The 16,263-nt window shown below is 43.5% G+C and overlaps 1 protein-coding gene across 3 annotated transcripts in view; it reads right to left on the minus strand.

The window, feature by feature from the left end:
• The window catches only part of KIRREL3 (kirre like nephrin family adhesion molecule 3), a 786,157-nt gene that overhangs the window by 267,621 nt on the left and 502,273 nt on the right, over window positions 1-16,263 (minus strand). For all 3 annotated transcript variants that reach the window (XM_048512011.1, XM_048512012.1, XM_048512010.1), the window contains exons 3-4: window positions 14,607-14,756; window positions 8,710-8,859 (exon numbers count right to left, since the gene is read on the minus strand). In XM_048512011.1, coding sequence (XP_048367968.1) covers window positions 8,710-8,859; window positions 14,607-14,756 — 300 coding nt within the window. The remainder of the gene's footprint in view (window positions 1-8,709; window positions 8,860-14,606; window positions 14,757-16,263) is intronic.

A 16,263-nucleotide genomic window follows, 5' to 3' on the forward strand; every position in this document is an offset into this window, starting at 1 on the left:
GTTTGCTGCTTGGGATGCATGAGCATTAGACATTGGACCTCCACCAATATTAACACCAAGTCCACATCAATAGCAATGAAGACACAAAAAGTAATGGTGGCAGCAGAAAAAGGCAACACACAAAGTAATCCAATAAATCCCACCAGTACCCCATAACCATCTCCCACAACCTACATTTGCTCATCTAAAGACTCAAATAGAATTAATCTTCTGAGAAATCTCCTTAGGAATGAACTGCACATTGCATGCATATGCATGTAGGACAACTTCAGCAGGGGGGAAAACACATTGCTGCAGCATTAACACAAGGAGAGAGGGAGAGAAGATTGACAATTTTCAGCTTTTTCTTGCCTGCAAATTTTTTGCTACAGTTTCTGGAACCTTGTGGGACAGCGGGAAGAAGTTAAGACTGCAATGGGAAAGTGGCTGGTAGGAACAGCTTTGAGCTTAGGGATATCTAGCACTTCCAGACAACCAGCAAGGGTGGGGTGGGGGTATTTACTGGCAGTAAACGTAGGCCGAGGCCTCTGGTGTATGGAACATGGCAACATCATTTGCAGTGGGATCATGTCGCCAATGGTCGTGGGGTTGCTCTGGTATTTGGGCAAAACTCTGTGGTAGAAGCCATTTTAGCATACGGTTTTGCTCAAATACCAGCCCATCCCTGTTCAAATACCTGGCCATCCCAAGCCAGAAACTGTCATAAAAAAAGTCATCAGCAACATGATGGCGGCACTTCTGGTGCACACGAGAAATGTCACTGTCATGTTGGGGATGCCACAGGCCTCAATCTAAGTTTACTGCCTAAAATGATCCGATAATATATTCACTAATATAATCCACCTAGTTGTTAATGAGGAAGTTCCACATAACAAGCTCTGCTCAATGCACCAGCAGTATATTCAGGGATGGAATTTTTTAAAATGGTGCTATTGTGGCTTGAAACCTGCCTGCCGAAATGTCTGAGACAAGAACCATCTCATCAAATGACACTGTCTTTTGAATAAGGCCATTATTTCTTTACTGAGCTCTTGTGCATTTTTTAAAATAAACTCTTGCAAAGCTTTAAGAAGCAGAGGCTGACATGTAACATTCCCAGCCTCTTGAACAATGAGACAATCATATTGAGAACAATGGGGCTTTCCCCACTCACCTTTTGCTGCGCGCCGCTCTTGCGCCCTCTCAGCGCACGTCATTCCTGGTGCGCTCTCGGGGTTCCCCACAACCCTGCGCTTTGCACGGGGTCATCAAAAGGTGCCGTTTCTTCACCGCCAGGAATGATGCGTGCTGAGGTGGTGCAAGAGCGGCAGCGTTGGGGCGGCTGCGTGGTTGCCACCCTTGCAAGTGGGGAGAACCGCTGGACCCCGCGCTACTTTCCTGGAGTAGCGCGCAGGAGAAGGTAAGTGGGGAAATCCCCAATGAGTGGAATGAGGACCTCAGTCTGAGTTATTGCATTGGATAAACTATGCTGTCTCAGTTTGTAATCTACAGCACCTTTACATGCAAATAATCCCAGTGGGTTTTACTTTGATAAAAATTCACATGGGCCCTTTCTGCACATGCAGAATAATGCACTTTCAATCCGCTTTCACAATTATTTACAAGTGGATTTTGCTATTTTGCACAGTAAAATCCAGCTGCAAAGTGCATTGAAAGTGGACTGAGTACATTATTCTGCATGTGCAAAAGGGGCTACAATATCAGACTGTGAGAGCATTATTTGTTTTGAAAGAACTTCAGTATTTTCATTCTACCCTCAACTGATTCTGCCAATACTATCCCCATCAAGGGCCTCAACCTGCCACTGTCTCTTTCATACAGGATTGTAGAACCCAAGCTGATCACACAGTAAACAATGCAATTTTTGAAACCTCATCCTTTTTTAAAAAAAGAAATGGATTTGATTTTCTCCATGATCAGGCAACAGTCACCTCTGATCAAGGTATCCCACAAAAGTGTGCATAGAGATATAACAGAAAACTATAAAGATACGGAGAATTCTCCTAACAAAACATAACAAAGAGAATCAGAGAAATCAAAGGCTGTATCTAAAAGAGCAACCCCCCCCCCCCAGGAAATTTCACTCCCTGCAACAATATAAAGTACAAGCTATTAAAACACATTGCAGTTATACACAATTTTCATCATTCAAAACAGTTCATGTACATTACCTGTACCCTTTTCAGGATAAAAATGACACCACATTTGAGAATTCATCTGCCATTTCCTGGACCATCTTTATTCTAGAATGCTCCATTTGTGTTCTGGTGCCTACCAAGGTCTGTCCCCAAGGCACGATGACTCAGGCAGAGCATTCTAGAACGAGGACGGTCCAGGAAACAGAAGATGAATTCTCAAATCTGGCATCCCCTTTATCCTGAAAAAGGTATCGTAATTACTGCAAACTCCCTGTAAGATGTTCCAGTTTTATTATCCCCATATTCCAGTTAGCATACTTCAATTATTCCCATATTCCAGAATGGTTTGCCAAATGCCACCTAGTGAATCCATGATAAAAGATTAGATTTGCACTGAGGACCTCCCAGATCACATCCACACTATACTGCCTTTTATCTGTGCCCAGGGCAATACGGCATTACTCCAGTAGAATGCAGAACATTATCAGTTCCTTTATGTGCCACTTGTAGCCATTTGTCATGCTCTTTAGATATACAGATTTCAAACACAGATTCTATACTAGGAGGAAAAAATGGTCTCATCTAAAACTAGATTTCCAGGAGTTAACAGTCCTTGATATTTTTTTCAGAGCCAGTGTTTACACATTTCAGGGCAACTCAGAAGTTGAGGGGAGTTTCAAGGGAATAAACAATGCCCAGCAGGATCAAATACTTTTGACTCACTACTGTTTCATTGGAGAATAAATGAAGAGGATCCTCTCTAGCCAGCGGGAGTCACAGTTCCAGTAAGCAACATCAGATGTTTCATAGAATCATAGAGTTGAAAGAGTCCACAAGGGCCATCAAGTCCAACCCCCTACCATGAAGGAACACATAATCAAAGTACTTCTGACAGACAGCCATCCAGCCTCTGTTTAAAAAGAAGACTCCACCACACTCCGAGGCAGTATATTCCACAGTCTAACAGCCCTTACCATCAGGAAATTCTTCCTAATGTTTAGGTAGAATCTCTTTTTCTGTACTTTGAATTCATTACTCCTTGTCCTAGTCTCTGGAACGGCAAAAAACAAGCTTGCTCTATCTTCAACATGGCATCACTTTAAATATTTAAATATGACTATCATGTCATCCCTTAACCTTCTCTTCTCCAGACTAAACATACTTAGCTCCCTAAGCTGCTCCTCATAGGGCATGGTCTAGCTAGAGTCTAGCTTGACTAAAGACCTGCAGCAACATTTTCTGAGGACAACAGAGGTATGCAACGCCACCATGAGAACATTCTTGCGATTTCCTGCAACTCTTGTTGGCTCCCTCCGATATTCCACTGACATCTTTGCCCTGAGCAGCAAGCTCCAAATTTCCTTCAAAATTTTCACTTCAAATGACATTGGGTGACAACACAAAAATGAATGTGAAAGCTGCAGACCACAAATATGAGTTTGGATATTTGATGCCCATCCAAGCCACAGATAAACTGTAGCTAAATTGTATTGTAGCTAAATTGGTCACAACCAGTGGAATATAATTCTGGGAAGCTACCTCCATCTCATTATTCAAGCTGCTGGTACTCTGTGCTTTACTCACATAAATCAGGTTGGTGTGACTACGAGAACAAGGTTTGAATTACGCAAAAGCACTCATCTGGCTGGAGTGAGTGTGCTTTCATAACTACCTGCAATTTCTATCCATTTCTCTGTACAGATACCCTGTTTTGCTTTTAAAATATGTACTCCATTCTATATTTAGGTCCTGGATGTTATAAAGTGATAGGGATTGAACTGTGTCCTTGATCAAGGAAAACCTATTTTTGACACACAATAGTGTAACTATGTAGATCAAAAAAGACTTACAGTCATTAAATATATACTTAATGACCAGACTGCATTTAAAAAACCTCAGTGAACAGTGATGGATGGAGAATGAGAGACTCTATACATGAAATGTTGTATACATTTAATTTTAAGTATATGCTTGTAATGTAAGAGTATGACAAACAAGGGGTTGAAAACATGTGATTTATGAAGATGTCAGAGGATGCTTTATGAAGATGTCAAAGCTGCAGCTTCCTTGCTGAGTGGCAAACCCAGTTTTGCAAATGTTCAAATGTGGGAAATGGCCTGATGTAGTGGTTAGGAGCAGTGGATTCTAATGTGGAAAACCAGATTGGATTCCCCACTCCTCCATATGAAACCTGCTGGGTGATCCTGGGCCAGTCACAGTTCCCTCAGAACTCTCTCAGCCCCACCCACCTCACAAGTTTCGTTTCCTGTAGTTTCTCTGTAAGTTTCATTTCCCCAAACTCCAAAGTTCCCGCCACTAGAGGGAACCACCCACCAACACATCCCATGTATACTGGGACTGAGGGCAAGAACCCTCAGTTCCATCACCCTGTATCTAGGGCCATGGTGGCAAACCTTTGGCACTCCAGATGTTATGGACTACAATTCCCATCAGCCCCTGCCAGCATGGCCAATTGGCCATGCTGGAAGGGGTTGATGGGAATTGTAGTCCATAACATCTGGAGTGCCAAAGGTTCGCCACCACTGATCTAGGGCAACATAGATCAATAAATTTTTTATGAAAGCCGACTTTGTTTGAGTATGTTCAGCCTTACACAAGGTGACTGTTGTGGATAGGAGATGGGGAGGTGATTGTAAGTTTCATTCAAATTCCTTAAAGGAAGAGAAACCTGATCCACATACCATTTGAATTGGGAAAAAGTGTCACTGCAAGAACTATAAGGGAATCCAGAGGTCTTGAATTAAATGCCTTGAATTAAATTACTACTAATGTGTTATCAGAAGCGAATAAATCCAGAGGAATTACATAACTGGTTCTGCATTTGGTATCATAACTCCACATTTCAGCCTCCATGTAGTCTACAAATATGTCCTTAAAGACTGTAAAAATCCACTCTTTATCCACCCCACTTATGAGTGTCACAAGGAGATTGAGGAAAATAAGAAACGGTGGTAGAAAGTTCAGTCAAGTTGCAGTTGATTTAAGGTGACCCCATTGGGTTTTCAAGGCAAGAGATTAACATGGGTGGTTTGTCATTGCCTATCTTTGTACAGGAACTCTAGACTTCCTTGGGGTTCTCCCACCCAAGTACTAACTCACGCTGACCCCGCTCAACAGGCAGGATCTGATGACATCAGGCTAGCCTGGGCTATCCGGTCCAAGAAGAAATCAGTAATCCAGGTTAAATGAATTGGAAAGTGCACTCTATTACTGTTTTTTCAAATACATAACATTAAAAAATGTCCGTCTTAAAATACCAGGTGCTGATTTCCAACTTTGATTTTAAAAATTAACTTTCAGAGTCCAAAATTTAATCTTGACATTTTGACACCTGCCTGTTGCTGAGAAAACATAATCAATACAATCAAGTCCTCTATCAGATACAGTCAGGTGTTATAAAACCTTTAGATTTCAAATGCCTACAAAAACAAGTACCAAATCCGTAGCAAATAGCTGGAGAGTAATTGCACCTCAAAAGAAAGGATGTTAGAGAATAATAACCATCGAAATCATCAGATGAGAATTTGTAGGCAAGTTCATTTTCGCCTCTCCCCAGATATTTTATCATATATACCTTACATAATATTTAGTTTAGTTCACAGCAATGGGGACTGAGGGGTGGTGGTAGGGAGGGATTTGGAATAAATCTTGCAGAGCTCACTGAATTCAGTATACCAGTCCTTTGCCTATCCTGTGCATATTTACTCAGATACAAAACACACAGCTACTCCCAGGTAATGGTGTTTAATACCAAAGCCCTGTTTGAGGTTTTACAACATGCAAAATTCCTCTTTGATATTCAGCACTCCTGAGATTTAGTTGCCCCTTCTTTCGTCCCTGTGTTACTTTGGTAGTCTGAAAGTTGCTCGTTGCCTTTCAGTGGGTCGGGCTGGTATGCTGACCCCTTCCTGATCTCGGGGTTAACTAATCAAGTCCTTGCAGAATTTAAAATCTAGCGTTGCACTGCAACACAGCGTGGGATTACTAAAGGAACAAATGCCAAACAGCATGGATAATGAAGAGACCAAATAATGAACCTTGAGAATAATGAAGTGTTCAAATCGTGACCTACCCAAGACTGAGCCAGCATGTAATGAACAAGCACATAACAAGCACATGCTTCAGCTAATTCTGGAAAGGAGGCTTTTGGAAGACAGTGATTTGCCTTTGAACCCACACTTGCAAACACAAGGTTTCAGGCAAATTCAGACAAACACTAGACAGACAACCTATAGGGTATGTAGAATTGGGAAACACCATGATTTCTCTCTTTCTCACAGTCTCTGGTAATGTACGGCAAAGCGCAAATCTCCACAGACACAGCAAATTCCTGAAGGAATGTTCTGTCTGGCTGTGGGCAAGTCATTCTACTCTTGCTAAAAGAACAGGGCAGGAATTCTGAGAAACCCAAGAGGAAAGAGATAGGCTAGGTTTCTGAAAACTATGGCCTTCCACCTGGGTAAAAGACCCTGCCCTCCCAGTAGGGTTGACAGGTCTTTCCTGGCCATCAGCAGGGGTTGGAAGAGTAGGGTTGCCAGATCCAGGCTGAGAGATTCCTGGAGATTTGGTGATGGAGCCAGGGGAGGTCAGGGACTGCAGTGCCACAGAGGGATTTCCTCCAGGGGAACTGATCTCTGTAATCTGGAGATTATCTGTAATTTCAAAAGATCTCCAGGTCCAATGTTCCCTTTATGCGACAATGGTGCTACACAGATAAGGGGCTGCCCAGCAGCGGTAACTCTCCCAGGTGACTCAGTTCCACATAGCATCTGGGAAGTTTTGTGCAGCACTGGGGAATGATTAGAAGGACTATTGCCCAGATCCCACCAGTTGGCTGGCATCCCTATTTCCCAGTAATCCTTGTAACTGGGTAAAACACAACAAGGCTGGTAGAGAAGGTGGCTTCAGTGGCATTACAAGAACATCCGTGAACAACACCATCAAGTGTGTTCTGCTGGGAAATAGGAAAGTAAGGATGAAGAGAGCAAACAATGGAGGGATTCAAGTTCCTTCCTAAGCTTCAGAACAAGAAAAGATTTTACTTACTCTCCTGTTTGTTTTGCTTCCTTTTCCTATCTTCACTTTGGGGTACCAGGACTCTGGGGCCACAAGACGTGGTGCTTAATCTCTGCTCGAGTTAGTTAGCCCAACAATATTTTCTTTTGAGCCTGACCCCAAGACCAATAAATAGGGCAGCACAAGTCATCAAATATGTCTTGAGGATGTAGACTCTGAGAGGACAGGAACTGCTTTGGCCTGTGATCTTTGCCAATTCTCTTTCATGCCTTTGATATATTGAAGAATGATTCATAATGAATTGACTTCAACTTCCATTCTCTCTTTCTCACAGTCTCCATTGATAAACACTTTTCAATCATAATAACATCTTGGCTCTGGGTAGCTTCGGGGGGAGGTTGCTTCAGCAGTATATTTTGTGTTTCCACATAAATCTTCCTTTTGAAAAAGCTGTTACACATCCTTGAATCATCCGGTGCCGAGTTATAAATCTACATCAATCCCAACACACAAATATTTCTTAATGAAAATTTCCCTGCACGTTTCTGTCTAGTGTGGGAGAGAGGTGAGACTCGGAGAGAGAAAGAAGTGGTGTTATGATCACCAGCAGACTTCGGAAATCTGTTGCAACGATACATGTTTAATCCAAAAATAAAGGCCAGTAGCAACAACTTTAAGATAGGGATGTTAATGATATGAAAACCAGTTTTGTTCTGGTTTTGTTCTGGTTTTGTTCTGGCAACAAGCTATTTAGCTTTTGATTTTTTACAAAGTCAACTGAGCTATGTGATTGTGGAACAAATATTCATGTATGCTACTTGTTCTCAGCACTCCAGTTTATTACACATGCACCATTGTACTCAGGGTAGAACTAGATATTATTCTAGCTGTAAGATTGCAGCTGGAAACAGCAGCCAAATATTAAAGCTCTCTTGGTTTCCCCCTAATATTTAGATCCATTCACCTCACCTGCCACATCATCAAACTATGCATTTCTGCACTCCATGCACTGCACATGAAGGCATGGAAATTATACACAAAGTATATCTATTATGAAGGAAAAGGCTTGCTGCAGGGTTGCCATTTTCAGCAGTAGCACTTGACACCAGACTGCCAGTGCCTGTCCTGACCTGAACAACACCTCCTGTGACATCACCAAACAGTGCATTTCTGCATCCCATGCCATTGCATGTTTTGGTAAACATGAAAGTCTGCCTGTTGTAAAGAAAGAGCAAAGAGCAGCACTTGATTTCAAGCTGCCATTTTCAGTGCCAGCCCTGACCTGAGTGACACTTCCTGTGACATCACCAGATTGCACTCCTGCATTCCATGCTATTACCTATTCTGGCAAGGAAATGAAACATGAAAGTCTGACTAATCCAATCACATTTCTTCATTGGAATTAATTAATTTTCTCATCCAGTAAGAAATTCATTTCATTCATTTCAAACACAAGGAATAAAAGAATTCATTCATTTCAAACACAAGGAAGAAAAGAAACTCCACAATTTTCCAGTGAGCATCATAGCCTTACCAAGAACAGTCAGCCTAGCTGGTCTGGAACGGATGGCTGCTTGAATGGCCTGGCACTCATACACCGCATCATCTTGGAGATCAGCTCTCAGTATCTTCAGGTGATGCTCCCCAGACAAATGGTCCCCCACAACCAAATAACGTGGGTAACCTGCAAAGCACAAAATACAAGGTTGTAGGTATACAGGAGCTATTGATGTCTAAATTGCTGAATAAACAGTCCTTCACCATCAAAGGAAAGTCTGGGAAGTAAACATCTAAATAGCCAGACTTGACCGCACCACAAATTCTCCAGCTACACAAAAAGCATTAATATATTTCACCCTGAGGCCATAATATGTAAAGTGCTGTCCAATCGCAATTGACTTATTGCAGTCCTGGAAGGTTTTCAAGGCATGAAAACATTTGGAGATGGTTTCCTGTTGCCTGCCTCTGAATGGGCTGAGAGAGTTCTGAGAGAACCTTGACTGGCCCAAGGTCACTCAGAAGGCTTCATGTGGAGGAGTGAGGAATCGAACCGGGTGTTCAGATTAGAGTCCACCCGCTCTTAGCCACTATAGCATGCTGGCTTGGTCTGCCTAAAAAGCAGACTGTGAGACAAATTAGTTACCAGGTTGTAAAACTTCACATCAAAGTTTACGGTCAATCACCTGGTTGAATACTGCCAGACAAAATGGGAGTAGGGATTCCTACACAGAATATTATTTTGTCAGAGAGAATATTTATAAGCATTCTCCCCAACTTTTAGGCTTGAAGCAGATAATTCTTTCAGACTTTTAAGACGGATTGAAAGAGGAACCATTGCTCGTAATGTGCATGCTCATCCCACTCTTTCCTCAAGCAAACAAGTGTTAATGTTTGTTCCAGTCAGACTCTATGGTACCCCACCTTAGGATGTAAAGTAAAGGAGCCCTGGAACAACTCCAAGAGAAACTGTGATTGAGCAAAGTGCCAAGCCTGATTGCTGAGAGTAACTAAGGAGTAGGAAGGGGGTATGACGGCCAGGACTAGCTTGGTCTGGAGTAAAAGCCCACACTAGAGTAGTCCAAGAGCCAGGAAGTAGATATGACAGAAAAGGTGAACAAGGGGCCAATGCAAGAAAAAGTGCAGGTAGAAGAGACAGCTGGATGATAAAAGTGGAAAGGCTGGGAACAAGGAAGCTGGCACAGCCTAAAGGAACCAGATCTTTCCTGGTCAAGGAGTAAAACTTCCAGGTTTCCTGGATTGGGGAAAGACTTCCTGCCAGCAGCCCTCTTCCCCTGCAGCTGCACAGTGGGATGGCTGGGGGGAAGGAGGCTGAACTAATCAGTCTTGCGGTAACTTCACATCTGGCATGATCCAAAAATGATGTCAGCACATGTCACCATATTCCAGCATTCGCCAAAACTGTAAGGTTGAACCATAAAGTGTTTGGCAGATACTAGAGTTTCATCCCATGCAATGATGACTCTTCTGAGTTGTGTCAGGGGTTTGGGAGGCAGAAACATGGAGGTGTTTGAAATGTCACATGAGCTGTGACATCACTTCTGGGGAGTTCTAGGAATTGTGGGGAACTGTATGGTTAAAAAAATGGGTTGCTTGGGTATTGAGAATACTCTGGGAGAGGGGCCACCAAAACCTTATGCTTCAGATGAGCAGAGCTGTACATGTCTGACCCATCTTCACATCTTGTGAGATGCTTGCCTTCATGTGAGTTATTATTATGCCTGTAATCAACACTAAAGCTATGATTGCATTAGAGAGAGAAACATAATTAAGCACCCTGTTTGCGGGGTCTTAGCAGGGTACCAATAGCAGATGTGACTATAGCCAGCTTTGTCTTTCCAGATACCCACACTGTCATGGGGGAGAGGTGGCATCCACAGCCCCCTCCTGCGAGCCTTCCCCATGCCTAATGATTAATGAGTGGCGAAGCAGAGAGGCAGCTTGGCTTACTCCCTTTGCGTTTTCTTCCCTTTTTTGGTTGCTGTTTTTCAAGCTATCAACAGCAGGATTTGCTCTCCTGAACCGCGAGAAATACAAATGAAGGGTTTGTTTGTATTTAGCTAATTAGATGACTAGCTAAGTGGATATCGCACAAGCAGCCTTGCAAAAGCAGGCCCAGCAAAGTTAATTGCCAGAGTTGGTCAGAACGATATGTCAGCCGCATTTCTCGTTTGGGAGCTGTGCTGGCAAACACTGATTTTTTTCCCCTGGGGAATAAATTGTGCAGATCTTTATGACTAGAGATAGCAGAAAAAAAGGGTCTACAGAAGGGATACCAGCCTCCAGGTGGGGCCTGGAGCTCAACTCCAGACTACAGAAATAAGCCCCCCTGGGGAAAAATGGATGCTTTGGAGGGTGGCACTGTACCCCACAGAGATTCCTGTCCTCCCCAGGTTCCATCCTCAAATCTCCAGGAATTTTCCATCTTGGATCTGGTAACCCTAACCCCCATCTCCAACCGGTAGTTAGCAAGGTCCAGGCAACCTTAGGCTACAGCTGGGCTGCTTGGTGGTTCACAAGCTGGGAAATGGAGCCCAGAAAGGAAGTAGGAGAACCAGTTTCCCAGCCAAGCAGCTGCATCTACTCTTGTGTCTGTGGCATCAAATCCATCTAAAATGGGTTTAGGATTAACAACCACAGAGTGGGAAATTACTGGAGATTTGGGGGTAGATGCTGGGGAGAGTGGGGTTTTCAGAAGGTGAAATCCTTAAAAGGGTCTGATGCCATCAAGTCCTTTTTTCCAAAGCAGCAATTTCTCTATGGGAACTCATCTCTGTAGATCAGTTGTTCCAGGAGATCTCCAAGGGCCACCTGCAGGTTGACAACCCTAGAGGGGTTACAGAAAGGGCAGTTACTCTGTTGGTTGTTGGAATAGACCAATCCACACTAAAGTTTCCAACTTATGTGCCATGCTAGGCAATCTCCTGTTGCTGATCAGGAGGAAAAGTAGAGACAAGAAATATCACTTCTAGCTAAAACCTGGACATGATGTCACTGATGTGTTATGACTTTGACTATTATTTTGCCATGTGACTTCCCTTCCCATGTCTTGCCCATCCCCCCAATCTCCTAAGTGGTTCTAGTGTACCTGGCAGCCCCACAAATTTAGGGAGCACACTCTGAGTCCAGGATAATGTTTAGATCCAAGGGTCCGGGAAGTAGCGAAAGGAAGAGAGAAAGAAAGGATAGACAAATCCCTTTCCCATTTACTATTTCACCATAATTTATTTGAACAAAGTTTAGCTTGTTCAATGCTCTGAGGATACAGTCAGCATATGATATCTATCTCTGATGCTCTATCACACCCCTGGGTCCAGTAAGTGAACAGCTCACATCATTGCCCTGATGCACAGAGCTGTGTTCCCATTTCCAAGCAGATTCATAAGCCTCAGAGACTGTGTGGACCAGAATTTTTATAACTAGCATGCATCTAGATGTGAAATTCTGATCCTCACAATGTACCAAGTGGCCTGGAATTCATTTTTCAAGTACGAATATACGAAGGGAGTTCCAATATACTTGTAAATATATTGTATTTGGAATATGCTGCCACAGGAGGTGGTGATGGACACTAACCTGGATAGCTTTAAAAAGGGCTTGAACAGATTTATGGAGGAGAAGTCGATCTATGGCTACCAATCTTGATCCTCCTTGATCTGAGATTGCAAATGCCTTAGCAGACCAGGTGCTCAGGAGCAGCAGCAGCAGAAGGCCATTGCTTTCATATCCTGCATGTGAGCTCCCAAGGGCACCTGGTGGGCCACTGCGAATAGCAGAGTGCTGGACTAGATGGACTCTGGTCTGATCAAGCAGGCTAGTTCTTATGTTCTTATTGTAAGTTTCAGCAGGCAGAACAAGTGATAAGAGGACCCTTCCATGTTCATTACAAGCTAAAGGGCATAAACACACACAAGAAATACTTCAGGGAAACTACATTTGTTCTCTGAATGGCCTCCAAATGTTCAGCAACATAATCTAGGCCTCAGAAGCCTTTAGCTCCCTCTCCTCTTCACTCACCCTAGTGTAGCCGAACAACCTCAGCTTCTGCCTTACCAAGGGCTGCTACTACCCTGTGAGGCTCAAAGTCTCCCTCTCCTTACCTTCTAGCAGTAGCCTAATTGAGGGAACATTATGCACACAATGAAGAACAAGCCATCCTTGCTGGGCATTTGAGTGTCCCCCACCTCCTAGCCATAAACTAATTGGGGAAGGAGGTGTACACACTGCAGAATGAGCCATCTTTTCCATGCAATTCAGCCTCCCACTTTCTAGCAAAAGTCTAACTGGGGGAAGGGGGTGCATGCTCTGCAAAACAAGCCATGTCTTCCATTCAGTTGAGATTCCCCCACCTCCTGGCAGCAGCATAATTGGAAGAAGGGGGGGGCATGAACTGCAGAACAAGCCATCTCTTCCATGTAATTGAGCCCCTCCCACCTCCTAGCAGCAGCCTAATCGAGAGAATGGATCTGTGTGCTGCAAAACAAGATCCGTGGTGATTAAGCTTCCCCCACCTCCTGCAGCCACCCCCTTTCTACACACTACCCCAGGGCATCTGCTCTCCTCACTGCCCTAGATTCAGCCCTGGTCTCCATGGTTCCCAACATCAATAGATGTTGCCATGCTTGCTGGGATCTTTTATGCAATTTGCTGTTAACTCTGGCCTACTTAAAGAGTTTAGGATGATTCTGCTTTTTGACTCAAGCACAACTCATCAAGACCCTTTCAAGTTCTATCTAGTAGCACTTGTTCTTTACCCTCTGTTGTTACTACTTATCCTCTGAACGCAGAACTTGATACATGCTTACTATATTTGGGGAGGGGGAGAGAATGTGCCTATGCAAACACATCTGTGTAGATCTAACGCTGGTTCCTAATTTCCAGAAGGAAACTGCCAGGAATTAAGCTAGAAGTGGGTCTTGGGCTAAGCGGTAGTAGGCAGGAAACTGCAGTATATGTAGGATTGCCAGCCTACTTGTGGGTCCTGGACATCTTTGAGAATTACAATTGATATCCAGATCACAGAGATCAGTTCCCTAGAGAAAATGGTGGATTTGGGTGGTCGGGGGATAGGTTTATTGCATTATACCCCATTGAGGTCCCTAACCTTTCCAGACTCCATCCTCCTCAGACTCTACACTCAAATCTCCAGGAATATTCCAACTTGGAGCTGACAACCTCTAGGGGTGTGTGTATGTATACGTCCCACCACCCTGTTCTGAAGAAATGAAATAATTACATGGAAATCTGCTTCTTTTACAGGAGTAGGAAAAATTGATCACATGATAACTGGTTAGTTCTATATAAAATTGACAAGCTGGAACATGTCAAGAGGAGGGCAACCAAAATGGTAAAAGGTCTGGAATCCATGCTCTATGAGGAGAGACTTAGGGAGCTGGGGATGTTTAGTCTAGAGAAGAGAAGGTTAAGGAGTGACATAATAGCCATGTTTAGATATTTGAAGAGATGTCATGTTGGTGAGGGAGCAAGCTTGTTTTCTGCTGCTCCAGAGACTAGGACCAGGAGTAATGGGTTCAAGGTGAAGGAAAAGAGATACCACCTAAACATCAGGAAAAACTTCCTGACAGTAAGGACTGTTCAACAGTGGAATGCACTACCGCGGAGTGTGGTGGAGTCTCCTTCTTTGGAGGTTTTTAAAGAGAGGCTGAATGGCCATCTGTCAGGAGTGCTTTGACTGTGTGTCCCTGCATTGCAGGAGGTTGGACTTGATGGCCTTTGGGGTATCTCCCAGCTCTATGATTCTATGAAAAGCTTCCAAGTCAAACATTCTTGTTATTCTGATTCTGCTGGCTGTGGCTTGGCTTGCCTTTACTCTATCATTTGCTTCTCTTCCCCATGCCCTTCCCTCAAGTGAACATGAGGCAGGTCCAAAAGCAACAGATCTAGAAGGCTTACTTGAGAGATCCCGGCCAACTCCAAGAGCAAGGCCATCTTTAATCCACAGCACGATGCCATTGTATTCCGGAATTGCACACAACAGGGTCACAGGCTGTCCAGCAATTACTACCTGGTCCTGAGGCTGCTGGGTAAAGGAAGATGCTGGACCTGGAGAAAGAGACAAGAAATAGCATCAGTGCTCACATGCTAAATCCAAGAGTTTAAATGGGTGGTTTCCCTAAGTATCCCACTTGCAGGGAATCCTTTCCATGTTGATTTGTCTGTTCAAGAACTCCTAGCAGAAGGACACCATCTGACTACACCTTCTCAGCATAGAAAGGGCACCAGAGCCTGATCTCATCAGATCTCAGAAGCTAAGCAGGATTGGCCCTGGTCAAATTGGCCCAGAGTCACAATGTGGAGGAGGCAACACAAACCAACTCTAAATGTCTCTTGCCTTGAAAACCCTACTGTTGTCATAATTCGGCTATGACTTGATGGCACTTTCTGCCACCACCACTAATGGTATTGGAATTTTGAACATGGAAGTTCTGCAGGTGGGGACAGGATGAAGCTATCTGCATTCAGAAAGAGAAGGTCTCCTAGTTGCTTACACTAGTAAGCAAGCTTTTCACATTAGCTTTTAGGGAACTTTCCTTGAATTTTTCTAGCCCAATAGTGAAAATAACTGCCATCCCCATTATAGCCCTCCTTGGCTGGGGTCTCCTGGCACTTCCCTCCATTAGCCAGTGTAGAAGGTAGAGCTGTACTAAGGCCAAATCTTCAACCTCTTGAAGGTTAAAAAATGCCTTTAGTAATAAATGAGCAAAATCCCTACTGAACACCCCCTAGGTTAACAGTTCAGGAAAACTCCACGCAACCAGTCTACTGAAAATCCAGATCAGTTATGGTAGCACTTTGGACTAGAAACCTATTTTAAAAATGAAACATTTTTAATGACCAAAATGCCGAATTCTGCATTCAAAACAAACTTCTGCACCTCTGAAACGCAGCCACCGAAGCAAGGAATATGCACGCCACCCACCCACCCCTATCTCAGAATCCAACTTCTTGATAGGGTTGCAAAACCTAAATTGAGAAATTCCTGGAGATTTGAGAAGCAGCATAGGGAGGGTGGGGCTTGGAGAGAGATCTGAAGGTGATACAATGCCATAGAGTCTATCCTCCAAAGCAACCAATTTCTTCAAGAGGTTTTGATCTTTGTAGTTTCTAGAGATGTCTGGGCCCCAACTGGAGAATGATAACCTTCTCTCTTAGTGATGGCCAGACAAAACAGCACTTTCAGAGTCTCATCTCCCCAACCCACAAAAGGAGCCTGGCGACCCTTTTGCTTTCTACAGCTAGGAATAATAAGCAAAAACGTATGTCTTGCCATTTTCAGAAATTAAAGGACTACTGAGCACTGAGATGTTCCAGATATTTTGCCCAACCTGTTCAAGCACATCACTGAGCATCACCAAATTATTCAATTCCCAGCAATTCCACATAATGTGCACTGAATTAGCCCAGTTACCACATCAATCTGCTCATTTCTTTTACTTCAGAAACTACCATTGGAGTTAATGCTGACTGCCATCTCCTTTTCAGCTATTCAGACCGATCAGTAATTCTTTTTTTGAATGCAAACCTCATGTCATTTATCCTTTTAAGTGCT

The sequence above is a fragment of the Sphaerodactylus townsendi genome, linkage group LG12, assembly GCF_021028975.2.
Source record: "Sphaerodactylus townsendi isolate TG3544 linkage group LG12, MPM_Stown_v2.3, whole genome shotgun sequence".
In the NCBI taxonomy this organism is placed as follows: Eukaryota; Metazoa; Chordata; class Lepidosauria; order Squamata; family Sphaerodactylidae; genus Sphaerodactylus; species Sphaerodactylus townsendi.